Here is a 24,886-nt window from a genome sequence, read left to right on the forward strand (position 1 = left end):
TGAGGGAGAATAAAACTGAGCTCTGGAAAATGTTTGGCTAGAGTTTCCCCTACAATATGGACCAGTTCCGACTTACATACAAATTCAACTTAAGAACAAACCTACAGTCCCTATCTTGTACATAACCTGGGGACTGCCTGCACAGACATTCAAACCTGAGATCACAGACTGAGTCAGTGATATAGCATGGTTGAGTGTGAGTATCCTAATTCCTAGGCATGGGGCCTAGCTCACAGCAGGTGGACTCTGAGCCCTGGCCTTATGCAATATATCAGCTGCTTTGGCTAGCACTTGTCACTCCTGGACTTCAAAAGTGTTCACCTTTCCCCTCCAGTATAGAAATTCTCTGCAGCAGTACTGCCTGGTCAGGCCCCTGCCATCCTCTGATGTTCAGTTGTTCCTTGTATTGTTGCTTTACTTTCTGTGCCAGCCTCTAATGGTTTTTCTGCCCCCTTCCCCCACCCCAAGCCAAACAAAAGAAAACATAAACGATCATTCAACATTTATGCAGTTATACAAAGTGAGGAAAATGTTTCAAATTACACTCCTTCATTGTGTTTTAGCATCCATCCATCAGTAGTCACGGCAGCCTCCCTGCAGAACGAAACCAACCTGCTGCTGATCTACTCTTCCTAGTTACATGTAATTAACTTACAAACTGTACATTCAGGGTTAACACCCCTCTCCCCGCTTTCTGCTGGCTAATTGACTTTTTTAATTAGCTTGATGGGGATTTATTTTTTATTGAAGTGATGGATTCCATCCATCTGTACAACAGCTAAGGGCTTTGCTCTGAATATACACTGATGCTAGGTTTGCGGTGTGCAGTAATGCAGAGGATTGTGTCCAGTTCCTTCCATTTGATCAGACCCACCTACCCCAAGGTACTGTCAAGCCTAATTAAGATGTAGCAACCTGACTCTCTGTTGCTACCACAATATGGAGTGCAAGCCAAGGAGTGGCTGAAGCACAGGCTGGAGAGAGGTGTCAGCCTTTGCTGAACTCTGCATGTGATGGGAACTCTGCAGAGAAGTGTATCTGTGTGGTGCTTGGACTTCATACAGTTAAGGCTTCCTAGCCACAATGGTCTTCACTCTTGCACCCAATCTACCGAGGAGCAATGTCCACCAACTCTCTTCAGCTTGAGGAGTGTGGCTGTGATATGTCCCACCACCGAGGACAAATTAGGCCCTGCTGGCTCCCGAAGACCCTTGTCTGTGATGGAGAGGAGGAAAGGGCAGGCTGGGCAGTTCCCACATTGAAGCTCTGGCTACTCGATGGGAAGCTGGAATGCGCAGGCACGATATCATCATGCTCCTTTGGGAGACGCATTTCAAACATTTAGGCTCCTTGCTTCTGAAATCCCCTTTTTTTCATTCCCTAGTGTCAGAAGTTGCCCCCTGAAGGTGCCGTATTCAATAGGAGGAACGGGCATTACTGGTACAAAGGCAGGGTCTGTGGGCTATAGCCTCAAGCCAACCAGCAGGTTCCCCCGAGAGACCTACTACGCTTGCTTTGCTATCTCAGCAATATCCAAGTAGAATCTTCCATGTAGCACCTCTGCTTGCTGAACGCAGCCTTGCAATTAAGGGATTCTCCATCTGCTCCATTTGAGCTCTTTAGTTGCCACCTTTGCCCATGAATTGTGGATAGCTCCTGCTAGGGAGAAGGGAGCCCTTGGGGAAGAGGAGAAGGGAGATGCTGATGGGCTGCTATCTAGCCTCACCGCTGATACAGCTTCATGATGCCTGCCCTGTGCAGGCTCTTCCACAGCTCAGCCTCGAGCAACATGTCGTGGTTGGCATAAAACACCAGAGGCTTCTTCTCCCGCTCATAGTAGTGGTCTGAAAACTTTTGGTAGTTATCCGTGATAAATCCATAGGCGCTGACCTGCAGGTAAGGGGAAGGGTGACAGAACAAACAGGAGGTGGGGGGAGGGATAGCTCAGTGGTTTGAGTATTGGCCTGCTAAACCCAGGGTGTGAGTTCAGTCCTTGAGGAGGCCATTTAGGGATCTGGGGCAAAATCTGTCAGGGATGGTACTTGGTCCTGCTGTGAGGGCAGGGGACTGGACTCTATGACCTTTCAAGGTCCCTTCCAGCTCTAGGAGAGAGGCATCTCCGTTCATTTAAAAAGGTCCTGTCCTAGAGATCCAGCCTGTCCTATCCTAGCCCAACCAGATCTCAGGCTTCAAATGAGGAGTTAGCTGGTCACTCAGACACCACAGTCCACCACTAGTGCCACCCCATGTGCCTGGTACATCCTGGAGGCCATGTGGCACCCAGGAGCATTGATACTGCTGCAGGCACTGTCAGTGAAATGATTCATATCAGGCCTGGACTTGTGAGCTCTACCCAAGTATTTCTGCATCTTATGACAAGGGTTAAAGACCCAAGCCAGGGAATTCCTTTAACTTTGCCCCAGTTCACTCCATCAGCCTTAATTCATGCTGGCCAGCACAGTACAAGGCACTGAGGACTCTTACCTGATCGCAGGTATGGAGAGCCGTCAGCAGCATGAGGGCACCGGTACTGGGCATGTACAGATACCCATACTGACTGTTTATTATTTCAGATCGCAGAAACCTGTAAACAAAGGGAGACCGTAGTACATGAGATGAGTGAAATAAGAGTTGGGGTGCCCCAAATCCCAGTGAACAGGATGGGTTGCAGAGGAAAGACTGAGAATGCCTGGAATAGAAGCACACTGGCCTGCAAGGAACTGGACTGCATTGCAATGAATGGGAACAGGAAGGGGTGTAAATCAGAGGCTGATCACAGTGGGTTGGGCTCCAGTGACTGGGATGAGAGTGGAACTGGACTACATTTCAGTGGGGGGGGGGAAGACAGGAGCGAGCAGGTGGGACTGAGGTGGAGGGGTTTGATTGCAGAGCAGGCTACAGTGAACCTAACGGGAAGTTCTAGAGCTTTTTGCTGAATGAACTGGAATTTCCTGAGACACTGTTTTGCCAGAGGCACTGCATTTTCCTTACCTTGATGTTAGATAATGTATGAAATCCGGGTGCAGCAGTTTGAACTTTTTTGCAGATGCCTCTGGTCCAAAATACCTCTGCGGGCTATGGCAGGGAGATGAAACAGAGTTTCATTTCATGTCAGTATTTATATTAGGACCAAGAATCGGAGTATTTAGACTGAATCAATGGTGCCTACTGTCAGTAAGAGATTGGACTTAAAGAAAATATCACACAATGAAAAAAATACAACTCTCTGGAGGGCCGAGTTAAGGCTTTTCTCTGAGGCAGAAAATTAGTGAGACACTTTCATTTTTATTATGGAATTAAGGTTGCAACCAGATGTCCAGTGTAAGTCTTTTTTTAACACTGCTCTCTAACTTTGCTTATAATTGTGAAAACAACTGTTGTTAATAGAGAGGAGAAGAATAATTTCTGCATGTGAAGATTTTCTTTATTAAACTTCTGATTTGGTCATTGTGGAGGACTTAGCAATGCTTTTAGAGCTGCTCCAACTTGGGGTTGGGCTCAGCCCAAAGACAGAGTAGAGAGATGAAAGATGGGATCTGGGAGACCCATGTTCCCATTCTGCCACTGCCATCCTGTGGGACCTTGGTCTAGTCACTTAGTCTCTGTACCACAATCTGTACAATGACTCTTCTCTTAAAGGACTGTTGTGAGGTTATATACAGACTGTGAGGAGCTCAGATACTACTGTAATGCGGGCCATATAAGTACCTTAGCTACAGCCGAGACACCTTTGCAGAAGGCAACATGTACTAGCACTGTCAGTGCTTTATCCACCCTGCATTTGGAGGATATTGGTTTCCCAGGAGCATTAAGCCTGAGACAGTTCAGGAGGAGCAGAGAGCAGGTTGGAAGGGTTACTTACTCATCACCCTTGTCATGACCCTCTTGGACAGGGCTGCCCAGTATGGCGGACTTCAGCATGATGTAATCGCGCATGTCTGAGGGGATGAAAATGTACCGCAGGTCCTGCAGCCGGGGGAGGAGAGAGGCACACAAAATACATATGATTGTAGCAGGTGCTACAACATGTGTGGTCACACCCACATCCCCACGTAGATGCAAGAGCCTCATTCACCACTGGCAGATGCCTGAACGTACACATGTTCCTTGGTGAGCATGAGAGCTGTGGCAGACTGAGCCAACACCCAGGTCTTCACAAATAGAGAGGAGGTTTCTGGTGGTAGTGAAAAGAACCAGGGTGACCTCCCAGGAAGGGCCACCATTCTCAGGGCCTCCTGCACTTTACACAGCTGAGCTCCATTCCTCAGTGCAAGTTGCCACCACCAAATATCCGCAGAACAAACGCAGGCTCCCCGCTACCCGCCCGCTTACCTTGGACTGGGGTATCTGGGTGAAGCCATACTCCCCATAGGCAATCAGGGAATTCTTCATTGTGTTCACTGTGAAACCATAGAAAGATGTCTTGGTGCCAACGTCATCTTCAAAGCCTTTGATCACAGCTCCGTTTAGCCTGTGTGTGGAGAAGGGAGAGGACCAGGGCTCTAGTTAAGGACCAGTCTTTCGCCAGAGGCAATAAGTGAGATTCTACCCCTATGGTGCTGCTGCCCCTAACAGGGCTGTTGTGTGCCTGTGTATGCCTGCAGAGTTGCCTAGAGTTGCTCACTTTTTACACTGGTATGGCACAGAGAGTTGTGCATGCAGTTTGAGAAGCCTGGAGTCCTGGTTCAGTTCCCAGCAGGGTGACTCATTCCTCATTCTTCTGGGGAGTAGCCATGCACCCAAGAGGTGCCGAGGGCAAAGCTCAGATGGGTTACTACAAACAGTTCTCTCTAGCTTGGGCAACAAATCTCCCTCAGTCTCTCCACAGCACCTGGGGTTTGTGCTGGTGTCCTCGGTCTCCATTTCCTCTCCCCGCACCGGTGTGCAGAGCACTCTTGCTGCCTTCACTCTCGGCAGGAGTCACCTGGGAAGCGCTGGCAAGAATTGCACCTTCCTCTACACCGGCCCTAATTGCACAAAGCCTGGCAAATGTCCTTGGAGGCAGCTGATCCCCCGCTGGTGCAAAGTGGATGGAATATGCCTTACACTGGGACATCCAGGAAAGGCTAAAGCAGCCAGAAACGGGCACTATGGGAGAGGGATTTGCTCTGCGGTCTCTGGCCTGAGTTACCATTTAACGCTGAATAATCCTGCCCCCTCTGCTGCAGCATCTGGGCACGTGACAAGCAGGGCATGAAAGGGACAGCTAGAGCTGGAGCTGCCCTACCTCAAATGCCCTGGCACCACTTTAAACCTGCCCCTATTAAGACACAAGATCTTTAAGCAGGATCCTCTGTTAGGTAAGGAGCACAACAGCCCCACTGACCCATTCCCTGGCAGGGGTAAGTGTCCCTGGCTCCCGGGAAGTGTGGGCTGCAGAGCTCTCCATACCTGAAAACAAAGTCATGGGCATCTATCTCCTTGCCTTGCCGGGATCCGTTGAGAATCCCTCCATTCCCGACTACGGCACAGCTCACACAGCTTTCGGGGAACCCGGCTTTGTTGACCAGCCAGCTGTTGGCAGAGTCGTTGAGCAGATGCAAGGTGGAGGCAATTACTACAGAGCAAGGCAAGAAGAGGCTAATCAGCCCCAGACAGGTACAGAGTGAGAGAAGCACACTGGTCTAGGACAGGCCTGGGTAAATACGGCCCACCAAGCCACAGGATCCGGCTCGCAGATGCAGCAGGGAGTCCCAGCAGGCTCCCCGCTTTCCTCACCCAACCTGCATGCCACTCAGAAATGTGGCTGCCAGGTGGTTTTGCTTTAAAATCTGTGAGCCCGGATGGGAGGGGAGAAGGTTTTAGGAGCTGTTCCCTCCCCCAACATAATCCCAATGGCCGTTTTTTGGCCAGAAACTGGCCAATGGGAGCTGCCTGTTTTAATAACAGGCAGCCAAGAAGCACCATGCTCCATCCCGACAGGGACTCGTAGTTAATTCACAGAGCACGTGGCTGCAGATGTGCAGGGATGGGGCAGAAAGGAAGGCTGCTTTAGGAAAGTGCTGGGCTGCTTGCTGGTAAGTCTCCTGGCCAGAGCCTGCCTCTGGTACCCCAGTCCCTCCCTCTCCCAACCCTCTGCTCCCCACTCCACATACCCAAATCCTCTACTCCCCTCCAGCATTCACACCCTCTCCCAGATCTGGCACCCCAATCATCTGCCCCGGATCTCAGTCCCCTCCTGTCCTAACTCACAACCCAAACCCCTGCACCTCAATCCTATGTGCCCCAATTCCCTGCCTTAGGTCACAATCCAACCCCCTGCACCGCAGTCCAGTGCCCCAGGTCACAACTGCCTCTTTCACCCAAACTCCCTCCCTTGCCCCAAGCTCCCTTCTGCACCCAATCCCAGATCCCGCACCTCCTCCATTAATATCATGGAAGAGTGCAGCCCTCAACCACTTTCCAAATTCTTGCAGTGGCCACCCCCATCAAAAAGTATTGCCCACCCCGGTCTATGACATCTAAAGTGGGCCCGTCCCAGAGCTCCGCCAGCTCCCAGCGCCTCCTCGTGTGTGTCTTGCCGCCTGGGCGTGGTGTGCAAGGCAGGCACTAGGCAGTAGATGCCACAGTGCTCTCTGCTTGCATCATCCTAGGCCTGCTGAGACAGAAGCCTACCCTTGCCCTTTCAGCCACAACTCCGACTTTGCAGCTGGTGCTGCCCACGTTGCCGCTGTCGTTAGGCCCCCAAACGCCCCTTGTCACTTCCCCATTCAGGGGCCGTGTGGCTGGAGAGGTGCAGAGGGTGGGTGTTGGGTAGGAAGGGAAACAATTCCTGTCATCCAGTCTCCAGCAACAATGGAGCGGCTTGTTCAAGAGCCTTGTGGTTTGAGTTAATAATTGTGAAGACACTGGGACCATTTATTCAGGAAAATGTCACAAGATGTTGATTGCAGCATTTCCAAACTGGTCCCTTTCCACCCTCCCTGCTCTGACTCCCTGTGGGGAGGGACACTGGGACATTAGCCAAAAGATATTGAATTCTCTGCTTGCACAGCGGGCGTTTCAATCCTGGCCTGGTGTAGAATGATCTGTATCTAGCCATGCCCCTACCTCTCTGCCAAAGAAATCTGTAGAGCAACCGGCCCCCACAGGATTTGCAACTTGAAGTCATCACCCTTTCCCCTCAGAAGCAGCTTGCCCAACACCTTCCTTCCCCTGGGCACGGACGCTGGGAGCAGGAGAAACCTCAGGCTGTGTCCAACGTTCAAAGGCAAAGCACTTAAAGTGGCCGTGTGGTTACAGCACAGCGCCCTAGGTAAACGTTCTCCACGAGAGGAGTTGCTGATAGCGCTGGGAGCCCGTTTACACCAGAGCTCTGTACCTTGCTGCACTTGGGGGGTGGAGGAGGTGTTTTTTCAGATATCCTGATTCAGAAAGTTACAGTGCCATAACTTGCCAGTGTACACAAGCCCTCAGTGTAAGCACTTGGCTTGTAAATCTGCTGCCCTGTCCCTTCTCCCATCTCTTTCACCCCTCCAGCTACCCCACCCCCTTCCATCCTGTTCACCCACCCAGCTATTCCATCCCCACTCCCATCCCACCCCTCCCATCCTGTTCACCCAACCAGCTATTCTTTCACCCCCCAGCTATCCCATCCCCTCCTATCCTTTCACCCAGCCAGCTATTCTATCCCCATCCCATTCACCCCCAAGCTATCCCACCGCCTTCCATCCTGTTCACCCCTGCCATCCTGCCTCAGCCCATTCACCCACAGCTGTCCCATCCCCTTGCCTACCCTACCCTAGCTGCCCTGCCCCCTCTGCCCATCCCCTTCACCTGCCCAAGCTGCACCCCCATCCCACATAGCTATCCATCTTGCAACAAGTGATGCTGGTGGGAGGTGCCCAGCCCAGCACTACAGGAGAGGTTCTCCCAACAGCTGTGGCATGGGCAGCAGTGGTGCCACCTTCCCTCCCAGTGTCATTCCATGTGGGAGCTCATGCTCCATGGCCCTGTCACTCTGTGCCTGTCAGAGTTCATGAGTGTGGAGGGTTCTGGGATACTCCTGGGACTAGGAGTGTGGCATCTAGCAAGTCATCATCAGGTCCATTACCTGTGTAGGACAAGCTCTGCCAGCCATATGGGACACTGCGCTCCTTCAGTCTGTGCCAGGTTTCTGGGGTGAAGTGCCGCTCCCACATCAGTACTGGGATGCGGAATCTAAAGAGCTTCCCGAACCTGGGGTCTGCCTTCACTTTCGACATCAGCGACTGGGGGCACCGGCTAGCCTGAAAGAAGAAGGAACCACATTTTGGTCTGGAGATCATTCCACACTTCTCCTTAAAGCCTGCATCCCCTGCCAGATGCCAGAGAGGTTTGAGATGGATGTACCCACCCAGGGATGTATGCTGATTCCACAGAGAAGTTTTCATATTTCTCTTCAGCAGCTGCAGCTCTTTGAATTGCTGTTACTACTGTCTTTTGAGTTGTGGGACCCTGTACAAGCACTAATCATGGAGCAGGGCCTGTGCGCTAGGCGCTGTACAAATACAGAATGAAAGGGTGGTCCCTGCCCGATGGAGCTTATATACATATTGGTCGGAGTCCAGCTGGGAACGCCTGGTTCCTGTCCATGGTTCTGCCAATAGCTTGATCTGTGACCTCCAGCAAGTCACTTCCCTGCTCTGTGCCTCAGCTGCCCCATCTGCAAAAGGAGCATGCTGGTACCCAACTCAGAAGGAGGGTTGGTTGAATCAGTTAATCACTCAGTGATGAAGAGTGTTCTATAAACAGCAGCGCTACCGTCTACTCCACAGACTTATTCTGTGTTAAGTGGATTCCAACACTTTATTAGTGACTCAGCTATTTCCTCATCACAGCTCAAAAGTACTTTCCTTGCAGCTTCAAATCACAGCCAGAGTTATTACTGTACCAAGAATGTCCATGGAAAGCGAGACCATAGGGAGATGAGCATTACACAGGCCCATCTACCCTGGCTTGGCAAGTCAGTGCGACAATCACGTGAAAGCAGAGTTCTACGTAGGATTCTGCCATGGCTTGGCAAGTCAGTGGGGATGACTCCCCATACAAACTGGGTGAGTATGAGTTATAGGAGTGGGCACTCTATGGTCTGGATCCGACTCCCACTGACTTCAAATGGCACTGGGGCAAGACCACTGATGCTCTGCCATAGCTTAGCTAGTGTGGACAGTACAGACCTGGGCTTTAACACTTCCACACATGCTGCTCAACAGCCCTCCGCTTCCTCCCACCAGCTAGGACTTCTTGCTTATTTATTTTGCTTGCGAAGGTTCACCAGAGACGGCCAGCCCCTTGCCAGTCACATCACGGGGAGAACATAACACAGTTGACAGGTGCAGGAGTTGAATGTGAAGTGCCACCACACCCACTATCATTGGGAGAACTGTTCTGGATTAAATTCAAGGTTCTCCCACCTTCACCCCATGCTGAGCTTTGGAACAGTGTGGCTTGCTTTTCTTCCATTAGCACTTCTCCTGTTCTCGCTTCTTTGTGGTCCTCCCAGAGCTTGGCTCTCAGGCTCCAACATGCCATGAGGAAAGTTACTGGCCTGCAGGAGCAAATCACTCCCAGTCTGGTTTATCAGGCCCAGGTGGTGTGGGGAGAGCTGAGGAATGGCTGAAACTCTCTGCTTCTCTAAACCAAAGGTCCAGCCTTGTCAGAATTGCAAATCTAGGATCACTCAGTCTCTTTAGAGAGGGGTGGTGAGTGCCAAACACCTTTCTAATGAACAGCCCTTATTTTCCCCTTCCTCTTTGGGTTCTTTTGCAAGACCCCAACCTAGCTAAAGTCTTTGGAGAGACGAGGACAAAGTGATAAAAATGACAGCACTAAGAATATGCTCATTACCTGTTTCTTGATGGGCTCAGCCTTGCTGGACTCAGAAGAATATTTAGATGGCTTCCCACTGGGAAAAGAAAAGACATAGGCTAAATATCCTTCTGCGCTGAATTTCACCTGTGTGCATTTCTCTTTCCTGCACTGAGGAGCATAACAAGATCCAATGGCTTCTACTATAGTTCTTCCTGTCCCTCTCACTGGGACTCAACTCTAGTTGCAAGTTAGGCAACCTGGGGATTGGCCAAGTTCTGGTACTGGGTCAGTGTGTGACCTGGAGCTAGTTGCTTTGCTCCAAGCATTTAAATCTGCACTGATTTTGAGTGCCTGGGTTTTTGCGAGCCCTGTTTCAGAGGCCCCATGATTCAGAGCTGCCATGCCTTCATGACTCCATTTGCAGTCAATGGGAAGAGACTTGAGAGATGGGATCTGCAGCTGGCTGGGAAGAAAATCATGTGAGGAAACAGCTCTGGAGCAGGGGCAGTGGAGCCTGCAACCCTGTGAGAGGCTGAGGAGCAGTGAGCGATTGTGAGGAGCATGGTTCAGCTGCCCAATGCAGATCCCTGGAACCCAGAGCAGCAGGTGGGCTCGGTTCCCTTCCCCCAGGAAGAGGAGGAAGTACAAGCTTCAGCACTACGAGTCAGGGACTGAAAGCTGGGCCAGGAAACTCTGGGTTTGTTCTGTCTGGGTTTTTCTCTCACCAAGGCCAGAAACTGAAAAGGGACCTGGCTGGAGCTCTGGGCCAAGGAAGCTGCCAGCAAGAGGCACGCCGGTGAAGAACCCCCTGCCACATTGTGTCCAGGCATAAGGGGGAATAGTGAGTGTTTCCTGGCACAGGCACTTGGAGTTATGGATCTTGTTCTTTGCTCTGCCACCTATCCTGCGTCACCATGGGCAAGTCTCTTAATTACTATCCCAGTTCCCACTGTAAAACGTGTGAAAGCCCCTCTCCATTTAGATTGTACATTCTGTGGGCCATCAGTTATGCACAGACCTGATGGGGCATAAAAGAGCAACAGCCCTTCTCCCCTAAGCAAGGAGTTAAACTAATGGAAATAAATAAACCACAAGGTGGCCAGTTCCAATCCAGACCAGGGCTGAAGTGACTGACAACTGTTGCTGAGATGCTGGCCCCCTTCCAGTCCACCCACAAAAAAGCAGCTGGGAGTAAGCGAGCCCCTGCCTGGAAGTCTCAGCACAGAGGCATGGGACCAAACTTCCATCCCATCCTGCAGATGGGCCTTCCAGGCCTGGGTTAGGGGCACGGACAAGGCAATGTAGAAGCTGGCCCTGTTGCTGCCTGCTCTGGGGATACTTGAAGCTCTGCTGGGCAGGACTGTCAGCCCAGGGCCCTCGACCTGCACAAGATCCATGTGAAAAGGAAAATAACAAAATGCCGTGGTCTGATGCTGCTGGACCCATCCCATCCGGGAGGCCACAGTAAGGATTCCCCACAAGAACAATTGGCAGGAGGAAAGCATGACAGATGGCATTTATATTCCTCCGAACCACTCACCTGTTCATGCTGCTTTCTCTGTTCAGGTCATGACTTCCGGTGTCTCGGGACATCCCTCCAGGCACCAAGAGCAATGATTCTTGCTGCAGCAGGCTAGAACAGAGACCACACAGGGAGCCTCAGGGGGGAAGCGTAACCACACCGTCATCTCCTATGTCTCCTGGGCCTCCGCTGTCCCCCTCAAGTGAGAACACGTGAGCACGGGAGTACCAGCAGCAGCACAGGCTGGTCCTGTATCAACTAGATTCATGAGACACCTAAGCAAAGGTATCAAATCTCAAGTTGGGTGTAACATCTCAACATGGGCTAGACTGGCCAAAAGATAAGGGCCTTGACCCCAGCCATGTCTGTTGCAGGAAGTGGGGCAATAGATTTTCAAAAGCAGGGAGGACCTATGGAAAATTCAGGGGACAATGGCTCCCTTTGAAATGGGGGCTATATCAAACCAGGGGTTTTCTCTCTTCAGTGCTGTCATGCTAAGACAAGACTGCAACAGTTTTGCCCATTGTGACATCTACATTTTCTAACATGAGACGTGCATGGAACCAATGTATCCTCTAACTCAGTAAATACACCCAAATGAAGAAGCCCAGGCATGCCAGAGGAGTATGAAAGGTGTATAGAATTGTATCGCATAGTGGAGTACTTAGCGACCATCAAGTCTGCTGCACTTCACAAACATTAGCTAATACCAAGCTGATGAGACCAATGATGGAAGTTGAGACTATGTGGGAAATTCAAGGGGCCAAATGTGAGTGTTTTAGAGAAAGTGGGAACCCTGAACGATCCTGAAGGTTCCCAATGACCTAAGGAGCCATTCAACTCTAGTTTTCTTGTCAAAATCTAGCCCAGGTTAGCAGGGTGGAAGTCATTAGTAGAGCTGTTTAAAATGTGGAATTTCCATCCTTGGGGAAACTCCAAGATTCCAAAACTCGATTTTATCCTGAGATGGGACAAAATGTCCCTCCCCGAACTTTGTGCAAAATGAAATATTCTGAAAATATTTCACTTCAATCTTATAAAAATGTTTCATTTAATATGAAATCAAAGTCAAAGCAGTGCAAATGAAACACATTTTAACAGCTTCTCAGGAAAAACTGAACAAATATCAAAATGTTTCCTGGGAATGTACCCGTTTGGTCTAAACAGCGTAGTCCAACAAAACTGTCCTATGGGGCAATTTCTGACCAGTTATAGTATTCTATAGCTATTTCCCAGCCAGGGCCATCCACACCCATACACAGAATACACAGCTGCATAGGGCATCTTAAACTGTGGGGAACCACTGGGTCTTAATGTCCATCCACCTGCCTCTTCCAATCCCTGTTCTGCAGCTCTGCTTCTTCTGGAGAAGATTGAGTTAATTTAAAAGTGGCAAAGCCTGCCAGAGCTATGGGCAGACACTCAACCTGTGAAAGAGCCATTCCAGTGGCAATGAAGTCATTGAACAGGCCGACCCCAGGTAGATACTGTCCATTTCTAAATTTATTGTGTTAGTCTACAGGGCCTTAGTTTAAAAATGTCTTTAGTGTGCTGCTGATTATAAAATCACATCCTACCCCAGGCTGCTGTTGGGCATAGGGGCATCAGTTCAATAGGATTGTGTAGGGTCCCATAAATCTCAAGGACATCCCTGTTCATAGCCCACATGAAATGGGTGGGTGGGTCTCAGATGAGCTCCATCCATGTCACCTGCCCAAAGGGGGCATTCTCAGAAGAGAGGCCAGTCACTGAATGGAGAGACCAAGGGAAACTGAATTTCTCTCATGCTCATACAGGAGCAGTGATAGGATGGTATAGGGACATGCAATAACATGGCCTCTCTCTGATCCAGAACAGGAAGGGCCCTCTAAGACCCCTTAGAGGCAGGTCCACCCTCACCCAGCCCCATCCACAGGAAGCCGGGGGGCAGGACTAGGCATATAAGAGCTGAGAGCTCAGTCAGGACCCGGCAGCCAAACAAGCCAGATGCCTGGCTCCAGCTCCCGCAGCGAAGGGCTCAGCCGCGCTGCACCTCATGGGGAGGACTGGGTTGGCCTGCCAGGACCGCTGCCGGCCCCCAATCCCTGGCCCAGGCTGCTGATACCGCTGCCACAGCCTGAAAACACACCGAGCCCTCCGAGACCCCTGACGGGCCCAGATGACTGGACTGGCCCCACCTGGGCCCCTTCCTGAGCCAGAACCCATGGACATCCTGCCAGCCCCTCTGTCGCCAGTGGACACCAAGGAGCAGCACCTGAGCCTGGGGGAACTGGGAAGCGGCTCAGGATAGCCGACCTCGGGGCACCTGAAGAGATGGAGGTTGGGGGGGCAGCACATTGCAGCTTGGATCCCCGCTGACCCACTGACCTAGTCGGCACATAGCGGCCTGGATCCCCACCCGTGGCTGCAACACTATCACTGTCAGGGCCCTGGGCTGAGATGCAGTGGAGTGGGTGGGCCTGCGTTCCCCCTGCCACTCCTCTCTTTGGGTGGCAGGTTCCCCTGTGGGGCAAAAACCCCTGTGCTTGTCAGCTCTCTGTCAGCGAGAAGACTATCCCTGCCCGGCTGGGACCTGGCCGAAGCTCCAAACTGTTGAACTGCTTCTGATAAACATCTGTCCGCCCCGCCTTGAACCAGGGCTGGGCCCTATAAATGGGGAATTATTGAACTACTAGTGTAAATCACTAGTCTGTCTGCTCTACCCTGACCCTTTTAGCTCAGGCTGGGCGTTAGATCCTGTCACTCGGCCAACAGCTAGGCCGAGGCGTGCCACACAAACTTGTTGGCAACTGCGGCACAGCAACTGCCCTCAGGAGGGGCACTCTAGGGAGTCAGCGTGGCCTCCCGCTGACATTGGACCCTTTACAGCATGGCTACTCAAGTTTGGAAGCTCTGGGGGCCACAATGATACTCTCAGCATATGCCAAGGGCCGCAACTTAAGGGTGGTTGCGTATACATGCAAATATATATGCAAATAGCTTCCTTCACACTGACGGGCATGAATACAAAGATTAAGGCAAGACTATACAACACACAGGCCCCATTTAAGTCAGTTTTGCTGATATTAATAAAATTCAATATTTTCCCAATTTCCACCGATATGACAGCTCTTTTAATGAGCAATGACAGTCTAGGAATTTAACTAGTAGTAAAATGCATATCAACAGAAGACCATTATGTTGACTGCTTTTTTGCTTTAGCTCCCACCCATGGGCACGTGTTAAATAGCCCTGCTTTACAGGATAGCTGGAAATGCTGCTGCCTATGATGTAATTGCCCTGCGGGCTAACAGAAAAAAGACCTCAGTCTTCCTGGCTACCAGCCTGGCACCCTCCATAAACAGAAAAGCCCTCATAAAAAAAAAAGAGAGGCCACACTTGTGCAGAACAAGTTGATTTTTCTGTCTTTTCAGGTAGCTAAGACAAGTGGACTAGCGGGGACAGTGTCCTGCTGCCTTTGCCCTTAGCTGTGTGTCCTGTGGGTCGGCCTGAAGAGGAGATTAAGAAAGAAGAGGCATGGCATTTCGAGTCAGAGGCTAGGGAACGGAGAGGAGTCTCAGGCTGGGATTCAGTGAGCCAGCTTCCTGCGTTATGTTTCATTCAGTAGAAAATGTCCCTGTTTAAACATTAACCATAGCCCATCAAACTACAGTGAAGCAAGAACACAACCCAGCTCACAAAGGACTCTCATCAGTCCAGCCCAGGACTGGGGGTTAATCTGGCCTTAGCCAGTGCCAACCAGCAGAGAAGCACCTGGTGTTCCCTGCAACAGGCTCTGCTCAGTGCAGTGAGACAAATGCCTCCTGGCTTTTCAATGACCCTCAAAGTTAAAATAACAGGCCTGAGTGAGGCTCAGACATGCTGATGAAGCAGCACTGGTGCCAGATCAATTCCCTGGCAGATAAGGACCCTGGAGACCTCGGCCGGTGACTTGCTTGGGAACTTATTGAGGTTGGTTTGTGATCTCTGCAACCAAGTCACTTATGCCCCAGGCCCTTTCATTCTCTGAATGGCTGGGCCACCTCTATTGAAGTCACCATGCTAAACACAGGGAGATGCTGAGGATTCCTGGCTCTTACTGAAGCCCATAGGAGTGGAGGGCACCAATAGTCCTGATGAGGGGGCCTGTCTCGCTGCAAATAGTAACAAAGTAAAAATATACATTACAGTTTTTAAGCTAATCAGTGTTCCTTCAGTGACTTGCCACAAGATGCCTGAATATGTTGTTGTTAGAGCTGAGCAGGTCTAATATCTGATCAATTTTCTTTTTTATATATAGCTAAACTAGCATTTGAGGGCTTAAGTAGACCCTGGAATCATGATTAAAGTTGCTCCCCATGACCACCATAATCTGAAACACTGCCACTGTTTGACTTCCATGGAAACCTGGAGCTCTCCATGGGTGATCTGAGAGCTTACAGTACCAGCCGCGCAGCTTGGGTATGTTTTGTGCAAAACCAAGATGGATCTAGTGGATGAGACGGGCCGTCTGGAGACTGCAGGCCCTGCAAACTTATACTCTCAGAGGCAGGAGAGATAAGTTTACAGCAGTTCTGCATCCGGTGTGCCAGCTGGCCCCCCTAAGAAAAGGGGGAAAAAGGCTGCTATTCATCAGCAAACAGAAGGTTCACTTCAAAGCGATTCCAGTGACAGCTTCTGTCTGGATGAGGGGAGCCAGCTGGGGAGGGGTTGCTTATTGTCAGGTGCCTGCATTAAAATGCTTTACCGAGGATGAAACAAGCAGCATGTTGTTAGAGACCGAGGAGCCAGGGACAGCGAGAGGCAGGCGGATAATGGAGCTGCCTCCTGGCCCCTCTCTCCAGGTTTCTATAACAAAAACGCCAGAATTTGCACCAGCATTGGGTTTCTGGTAGCTCTACCAGGTTCCCAAGATGTACGCCATTCCTCAGTGCCCTCTGAGATTGGGGTGGTCTCCTTTGTGCCAAACAGGGCTGAATGCACAACTGCATTTGGGGGAGTGGCCCCCTCCTTTCAGCCTGCTGTGTCCCCCTTAAAAACGGTAATGATAGGGGCTGCCTGTAGTGTCATGAAAGAGGTCACTTTGGCAATGGCCTCTTCTTTGAGTCAGATCCCTCTTCCTTTTCTAATACACAACACAGGCTGCCTCTCTCCTGGGGGAGCTAGACACTTTGGCATGCTGGGAAAACCTTCTGAATTAACTGCTGATCAGAGCAAGTGCATGTTTTCCTTTAACCAATGCTCTGGCTGGTGAGGAAGCAAAGATACTAATTACTGAGCAGCACAAACACAGCTCTTACCAGCATTGCCAATACAGGCCCTTTCCCCCTACTCCACCCCCTTCAAAAAATCTGCTTCATGTGCAGTCTGAGCCTCTTTCTGGGCTGAAACTCAATGAACCAGGTCCCAGCCAGCTGCATGGGTAATTCTTTTCTTTTTACCAGTTAAGTTGCTTCCCCCAGGCACCCCTAATGCTACCTCTGAGCTGCTGCTTTTCCTGGATGTTCCAATGGGCTTATGACAGATGTTTGTGATCTAGGAATTACTTTGGGGAAGTCCTCTGGCCTATGCCATACAGAAGGTCAGACTAGATCGGGGTGAGCAAAAGGGCCTCCGTGGTCTCCGCCAAACAGGTTGATCCTCACAGAGGCCCTGCTGCTCCCCCACCCCCAAGCCAATTAGGGCCTGGGAGTGGGGGGGAAGCACACAAAGTTTCCTCCACCCTGCCAGGAGCATGCGGAAGCACCGCACACTCCTGGCAGGGCAGGAGGAGACTTTGCGCGCTCCCCTGCCCCCCAAGTCCTTACTGGCTTGGGGGCAGGAGGGGGAGCATGAGGTGTCTCCTCCCATCGCCAGGGGCATGGGTGCCTAGGGGGAAAACTCGGGGGGGGGGGTGCCAAAGGCGCTCCAAACCAATCATGGTCTGTGGGTGGAAAAGCAGGGAAGTATCCTGGCCCCTCCCCTTCTACTGAGGCCGTGCCCCTTCTGGTGAAACCTGGGGCCACTTCAAAAATTTCTGAAGTGGCCCCCGGCAAAAAATTATTGCCCATCCTTGCCCTAAATGGATCAGGGGTGACTAGTTAGGAAGGATGCTGAGGGTCGGGGGGAAAACCAGCCACATGACCGTGTCTTCCCCCATGTGACATGTCCTTGTGCCACCAGGGGAGAGCCCGGACAAGGGTATGAGGCAGCAGCAAAAGGCCTGCAATGTTTTCACAGAGGCAGATGCCCATAATGAGCATTACACAGAAGGCAACAGAGAACAATATGCTTTGGGTATTTAGGGAAGGGCAAAATGACGCCGGGTGGAGTGTGGATTTGAAAGGCAGCCTTCAGACATGCACAGTAACATTGTTCATAAAGATTTCTTGTCCACATATTAGCAATGCATGCTCCAACTCCCTCCGTGTGTATTTACACATACCCAAGGACTTTGCATTGCTCAACAGAGACTGGAGCCAAAGGAAGGGGCTATGCAAACAGGCTGGTACATGGTGGGAGGAAGGGAAAGAACAAGACTTCTGATAAGCTACAGAGCAAGCTAGGGGGAGGAAAGGTTGAGATGAGGCACACAGGGGCGCTCTGGCAGTCACTTTAGGTCTCCCATTGCCCAGTAGTGAAGTTTTATTAGTTCATGACATCAAGGGCTTGGGTCTGCCCATTCCACATCCACTATGGGCGCAGGATGTTTTGTGACCCAGCACGTGTTCACCCTTAAGCGGAAGGAGATTCCTGAGTGGAAGTTTTGCCACCTTCAGGCAAAACCAGAAATAAACCCACCCTGGATGAGTAGCTCGTGAAATAAGAGCTGGGGGAGGAAAACCCCCGGTCCCACCCCCGAGAGGCAGGGCAGCGCACATGCTCCTCCCCTTTCAACCACGGAGAGGGGACACGCGCTCACCACAGTATCCCCAGCCTCAAGAGCTGCCTTAGCTGAACCCAGCACACCCCAGGGAAGGGAGGAGGCAGGGTGTGCTGTGCCACACAGCTTGGCCCCAGTCTCCCCAGCCCCAGAGCACTGGAGGGAGGGAGGAGAGCACACCACACAGCCTGGCTCAGCTTCTGTAGCCCTGAGAAGAGCAGAGGGTGTGTGGTGTGGCCCCAGAGCCCTGGGGGAAGGAGGAGGGTGCGCCACACAACCTGGCCTAGCTTCTCTAGCCCTGAGAAGGGTGGAGGGTGCGTGGTGTGGCCCCAGCCCCAGAGCACCGAGGGAGGGAGGAGGGCGCACCGCGCTGCCCAGCCTCTCCAGCAGTGGGAGGGTGGGTGCTGGGGACAGCAACACGCTGCCCCCAGAACACCTACAGCAGGCCTTCTGGGCCTTCCCCCACCTTACACAGCCAACACTCACGCCACCCTGAGCCGCTGCCACCTTCTTTCTCAAGTTGCTCCGAGAAACAGTTCACCCCTGGCTCCTCTGCTAGGACTTTCCTGATGTACTTAGGTTCTCGGGCAACGCTTCAGCTTTATGCCAGGTGCAGGCACTGCCCCTATGAATGTGATTTTCAGCTTATGGAGACACAGTGGAACAATCAAGAAGAGAGCCCTGGCAGGTAGAGCTAGCCAGTTGTGTATGTACCTGTCCATGACCCTGGGTACACACTTAAGTTGCTAGCCCCTCTCACTGCTGGGGTCGCCATGGCTACGCTCTATTTTTCGCATGCTGGCTTGACTGGAAGTAGTGTAGATATGCATCCTTGAACTGGGAACAGCCCCCAGCTCAAAGTGCAGACATAACCTGGTGTCCTTTGTGCTGCATATGCACTAGACTCTTTCTGATGCAGTGATGTAGACCAGATGGAAAACCAGGGCCAAAGAAGTCACTGCCTAAGCAGAAACCAATGTGGAGGATGCCATCCGCTGCGAAATGCTACCTGCTGGTGCCCACTTCAAGATGGCAGCGGCTACTGGCAAGCATTGGGTGTTATATTTTGTTCAGAGTATGGTTTCCATTGCAAAGGGAACTCGGCAGACTAAAGTGCAGGGCAGTTGGGTAGCAACTGCTGTTCTTACGAAGCAGGCTGCTCACTGGTAGCATGCTCTCTCAGATTACAAGCACTACTGGCCCATCATAGCAGAGGTCATTGGTGGAATGAGTTTGGAAGCCTCGTGCTGGCAGCAATACATTTTTTGTTGGGGAGATATGCAGCAGCAAAACATTGGGTGGGTCTTGGCTGTATTTCAATTAACTACATCAGCCCCCCAAGTGCTGCAGCACCCACCCCTTGCCAATCAAAGAAGCACCATTAATAGGTTCTGGAGGGACCCACCCTTCTTTCTCTTTGCAGGGATGATAAGATCTGAGTCTCTGTGAAACAATTAAGTGGCACAGAATATTTTGTTCCCTTTCTCCAAGAAAGCCAGAAATAGGTAGTGACTATAAATAAAGGTCAGCCCCTTCCCTCTCCAGACATTGCATTCCAGGGAACCTTAAAGTATGTAGAGTTATAAAGCACTTTAAATCCTGTACAGACCATTCCAGCTAAAATAAAGCTTAAGGCAGATAAGAACATCTGACTGGGACTCTACTGCAAAATGCAATCAGCTAAAAAGCAGAGTCAGATTCATAACATTCAGAGCCAGAATGAGCTCTACAGTTGTCTGTTCTCAAAGCTGAAGAGGGGTTCAGCCCTAAGCCGTGCTTATCTCTGATAAAACTTAGATGTTGCAAGAGAAAAATCAGTAAAATCAAAATGGGTAGAAAGCCTTGCAATCTGCCAGCAAGCCAAGTAAGTAACTGGAGAGACACGGCGTTCCCAGAGCTCTGCAATGCTGTAAGATATCTTTCTCTCCTAGGATTTTCATAAGCAATCAACGTTGGCCTAAATGTCAATGGTAACAGACTCATAGGGGTAGCCATGTTAATCTGTAACGTCTACATAGCAGGGCATAGCTTGTTTCGGCTTTAGCAACTTGAGCTCCATCAATTGCGTACTTAAGTTGAAATAACTTGTTTTGGCTTTTGGCGCTATTTACACAGCAGGAAGTCCTAGAAAGAGCACTCTTCCTCCAACTTCCCTGACTCCTCATAAAATGAGGGTTACAGGAGTCGGAGTAAGAAGTCCTCCTGCTCAACATTATTTAGACATTATATCAAAATAACTGCTTGCAGTGTAGACCCGGAATATGTTATTTGGGAATAACTGACATTATTCAGAAATAACGCTTTTGCATAGACATAGCCGAACTGAAAAAACAAAGAATGATCCTGCAGCACCTTAGAGACAAAAAATGTAGCTATCATGAGCTTTCGTGGGCACAACCCACTTCTTCAGAGGAATCAGTACAGATTCACAACAGAGGAATGGTAACAGAGTTAGGCCAAGTGTTTTAGGAAATCCTACCCCCCTGTGATTTTTCTAAGGCTCCTGGAGTTGGGAGATCGAAGCCCAATTCATACCTTTGCTTACACTGGCACCAATGCAGGGACCAAAGAAGAGAGAATTTGTGCCTGCCCTTTTAGGGGATGACAAGGGCACGTACAGGCCCCAGAGCTGATTAGAGGAAGGCTTCACTGGCTTCCCTACTTTGCAGGTCCCCTTCTCCTCTTGCCCAACAACAGCTACTTTGGCCCATGGCAGGGGTGCAGTAGTGCAGGCCCCCTCAGATTTTTTTTTTATGCTCCCGGACACTCCAGCACCCAGGGCTGATGCAGAGGCTGCCTGCAGCAGTGGGAGATTCCCTGGAGAGTAGGGAAATTTACACTTGGCCCACAGCCCCTCTGCTACAAGGAGGTGGGGCCCATTCCCTCCAGATAGTTGTTTTTCCTGTTATGGGCTTCCCACCTCCCCCACACACCTTTGCCAGTGGAACTCCACTGGCTGCCTTAAGCACATGCTCAGGAAATAAGCAAATCCATGTGAGAAGGAGTTCAGAAAACGACCTGGACCTGTAAAGCGCTGAGTGCAAGGGCAGACGGAGCAATGGAAATGTCAACAGTCTTTTCCTGTGTGCTAATAATCAACTATAGTGATAACCAGGGCTCGACAATTAACCAGGGCTCTACAAGCCGGCACAGCCGCGCAGCGCAGTCTGCGCATGCACAGCGTGCCGAACCACGCGGCTTGGCGAGCCCTGGTGATAACCATTCCCATCCTGCCAACACCGGACCTTGCTAAGTGTGTTATTGGGAAAGAAAAGTAGAAGTAAGGCCTTCATGGTCCATGAAATCCTGTGGACTCAGGTTTTTGGCATCCGAGATCCTGCACTGCTTTCCATCTTCTGCAACTGTGACCCACTGCATAAAATGAGGGGGAATTACAGGTCCCCTTCCATGCCAAGACTGCAATAAGGGTGTGTCTAGACTACAGGGTTTTGTTGACAAAAGTCGACTTTTGTCGACAAAACTATACCTGCGTCCACACTGCCTTTGAGTTATGTCAACATAATGTCGACAAAACTCAGCAGTTTTGTTGACGTATGTAAACCTCATTCTACGAGGAATAACGCCTTTTATCGACAGAGTTCTGTCGATAGAAGGCATTATTGCATCTACACTGTCCTTTGCGTCCACACTGTTATGTCGACAAAGCGGCTTGCTTTGTTGACAGAACTGGATGTAGTCTAGATGCTCTTTGTCGACAGTATCTGTCGACAAAACTTCTGTCGACAAAACCCTGTAGTCTAGACATACCCTAAGTAGCAAGAGCTCAAAATGTAGCAGCTCATGCTTTTAACTCAGGAGCATCCTGGATCAGTCCACATTGTGCCAGCCAAGATGGCAGCCATCCTACAACTACTTCCCTCTGCACAAAGTGGCAATCACATTTGTATTGTGTGGCATTCTTCATCCACTTCGCACAGGTGTGCTTGGCTGTGCAAAAGCACTGGAGAATCAGACTTGGGCATGTACATAGCACAGTGTGCATGTATGTAGCACATCTTATCTGGAAGGGTTCCACCATACTACACACACTAAATATGAGTCTCCAGTAAAATTCCTGTTACTTGTGAAATGAACCAAGGCAGCTGCTCATCTCCTAGTCTTGTAGGGAATGCATGCTTGGTTTAATCTGTATGCATGCTTGGGATTGAGTTCTGTGGGCTGGTGCTTGGCTATATATACTAAACACAGCCTTTCAGTTAGAGCATGGGTTCCGAAACGGGGGGGCATGCCCCCCTGGGGGGAGCGTGAAGAAATTCCAGGGGGGGCGTGAGGCGACCCAGTGACACAGTTTTGCTGCTATTTTTTTGTGACGGGGAGGAGGGGAGTTAGGGTTTCTCAAAAATCAAAAAGGGGGCATGATGCCGAAAAGTTTGGGAACCACCAAGTTCAAGAAATGCCTGAGGTTATCAGTTTAGATACAGATTGTTTTAGGTTTATGATTTAAGGGTCAATTACAGTTCAATGGAATCACGGAGATTAGGAATTTGGTTCTGGGCTGGCGAGTTCATATTTTGGATTTAGGATTAGGGGTTTTGATTTAATGTGGGGAGGCAGGTGATGCTGTTTTGTTTAACCCCTACATCCTAATGACCCAGGTTGGTGCTTTGAACATTGTTTTGGGATTAGGATTTTGAGTCTACTAATAGATTCTTCCTATTTAGCATCCTGATGTCCCCAGGAAGCAGCATTGTCCAGTGGCCATGGCACATGACTCAGGGGCCAGGAGTCTTGGTTTCTATTCCCAACTCTGACATTGTCCTACTGTGTAGGATCCTAGACAAATCACTTCACTTTGCTGTGCCTCTATTTCCCCATCTATAAAATGGGGCAGTACCTCCCACCGCACTCTGTGGGATGAAAATTGAAAGAGGGGCTGCACACAGCTCACCCACTGCTGTGTGACCTTTAAACAGGTCTGCAGAGAGCAGCAGAGGTAACTCCAGTTGTGCCATTTCCCAGCAGGAGAAGGAATTACAGGATTACATCTGCATATTAGGGAAAGGGAGAATTTAGCAGAGCTTATGGCTAGAAAGGGGGGAGGATGCGGCTCATGTCTGAGATCCACAATAATGTCCAAATGAATTGCCTATGTCCCCACAACTGGGTGAGTTCCACTGTATTTACATATACCAGCTCCAGTACCACTCACTGATTCACTTCCAAGCTGATACAGTAAAAACCATCATCCTGAGCCGCTTGTTACATTCACTCTCTTTACATCAGTTGCACAGCACGGCCCAGAGGTGAGCAGTGCTTCTGAGGTACATGCAAGTGCAAATAGGGCACAAACTGCCAGCGCCTCCTAGCAAAGCAGGATGGATTAGTCCCCTGGAAGCAAAATATCCTGTGGTGAAACTTGCCTGACACACACGGCGACTACATTCAAGCTACTTCCACACTTTTTCCATCTGGGTGGGCGGTGGATGGAACCCTCCTTTGGGGGCCTGCTAATGCCAGATTAGGAAATGGTGTCCATTAAGTTTTGCTGGTGCTGGAAATCTCCCCATAGGCACATCTTTAGTGCTGGGGGGCCAGGCCTCCAACTGGCTTACATCTGTACTGCCCTACTGAATTCATCTCCAGCTGGGATGAATCAGCCTCAACCCACAGAAGACCAGGGTCTACAACTGGGGTAAGTACATTTGTGTAGCTCTGGTCCAGATCGCTCGAGCTATGCTGATTTACACCAGCTGAAGCGCTGGGACCCAGAGAGAGTCCTATGCACAAAGCACTACACAACCCTTGGCCAAAACGTGCGGAGGCTCGACTGAAAGCTGGGGGCAGCCAGAGGCCTGACACCCCCGGGCACTTAACATTCCCTGCCTTTCTGCTCCCAGCCCTCGGGGCCCAGATTAAAACGCCCCGCTTCTCTCCCGCGCCGTGCCGCCGCCTCATGCTCCAGGGCGGCGTTTTCCACTTCACTCCCTGTGTGTGGCCTTGGCTCCGTCTGCCCTTCTTTGTGTCTGTCTGTCCGTCCTCCCTCCAAGTCGCCTGGCGGGCTTGCTTGCTCTCGGTGTCTGTCTGTCCCTCCCTGCAGGTGTCTGTCTGTCCGCGCGCCATTCGGCTCCGGCCCCACGGCGGAGCATGTGCTGCGCTGCACGCAGGGAGCCCGAAGTTCTCGGGAACTGTGGCTTCCCCTCCGCCGGGAGCTCCCCCCTCCGCCGGCCGCCTTACCTGGGCTTCGGGGGAGCCTGCGTGGCGCGCTCGTGTCCGCACAGCAGCACCCAGAGAGTTACCGCCGCCAGGAGCAGGAGGCAGAGCCGCGCCCACCGCGGAGCCCCCATCGGGGCGGACAGCCTGGGGCGCCGAGACCCCGGAGCGCAAACTCCGGCCGCCAGTGAGCGCTGAGCGAGCCAGCACCCGGGCGGCTCCTTCCCCGCGGGTGCGCCCAGCCCAGCCCGGCCGCTCGCTCCGGCCCCGCCCCAGCTCCTGCTGCCCGCCGGCTCTCGGGGTCCCTCCGGCGGGGGAGGCGGCGCAGCACTGCCCGGGGGGCCGGGCTGAGCGAGGAGCGCTGGGAGCTAGGAGCGCTCAGCGGTTCCTCCGCGGCTGGCGGGCGCGAGGTGCCATTTTCGGGCCAGTTCCGTCCCCCGGCCCCAAACACCCCCGGGGCTGCTTGGTGCAACTCTGCTGCAAAGCGCGCGGCCGCTGGATGTGGCCACAGCCCGGACTCCCACAGTAACTTCGCTGCCTTCAGCTCTGCTGCCCGGTCA

At 51.3% G+C, this 24,886-nt stretch overlaps 1 protein-coding gene across 1 annotated transcript; it reads right to left on the reverse strand.

Annotated features, from left to right (window-relative positions):
- Positions 1-487: 487 nt before the first annotated feature.
- On the reverse strand, positions 488-24,569 carry ST6GALNAC2 (ST6 N-acetylgalactosaminide alpha-2,6-sialyltransferase 2). The gene is made up of 10 exons (XM_075903593.2): positions 24,351-24,569; positions 11,333-11,425; positions 9,829-9,886; positions 8,054-8,228; positions 5,392-5,557; positions 4,333-4,471; positions 3,863-3,966; positions 2,992-3,075; positions 2,485-2,584; positions 488-1,890 (listed from the first exon to the last, which is right to left on the reverse strand). Exons 1-10 carry the CDS (start codon positions 24,458-24,460, stop codon positions 1,723-1,725), a joined length of 1,197 nt encoding a protein of 398 aa, XP_075759708.2. The 5' UTR covers positions 24,461-24,569; the 3' UTR covers positions 488-1,722.
- Between the last annotated feature and the right edge of the window lie 317 nt (positions 24,570-24,886).

The sequence above is a fragment of the Pelodiscus sinensis genome, chromosome 20 (genome assembly GCF_052426305.1).
Source record: "Pelodiscus sinensis isolate ZL-2025 chromosome 20, ASM5242630v1, whole genome shotgun sequence".
Taxonomy (NCBI): Eukaryota; Metazoa; Chordata; order Testudines; family Trionychidae; genus Pelodiscus; species Pelodiscus sinensis.

Bases quoted from the DNA above. Each gene is read 5' to 3' on its own strand.
- ST6GALNAC2 (XM_075903593.2), bottom strand. From the start codon at position 24,460: ATGGGGGCTCCGCGGTGGGCGCGGCTCTGCCTCCTGCTCCTGGCGGCG. The intron at 9,887-11,332 runs GTGAGTGGTTCG...TTCTTTTCCCAG, and splicing joins AGAGAAAGCAGCATGAACAG to TGGGAAGCCATCTAAATATT. The intron at 3,076-3,862 runs GTAAGTAACCCT...TCCCTGCCATAG, and splicing joins GGTCATGACAAGGGTGATGA to CCCGCAGAGGTATTTTGGAC.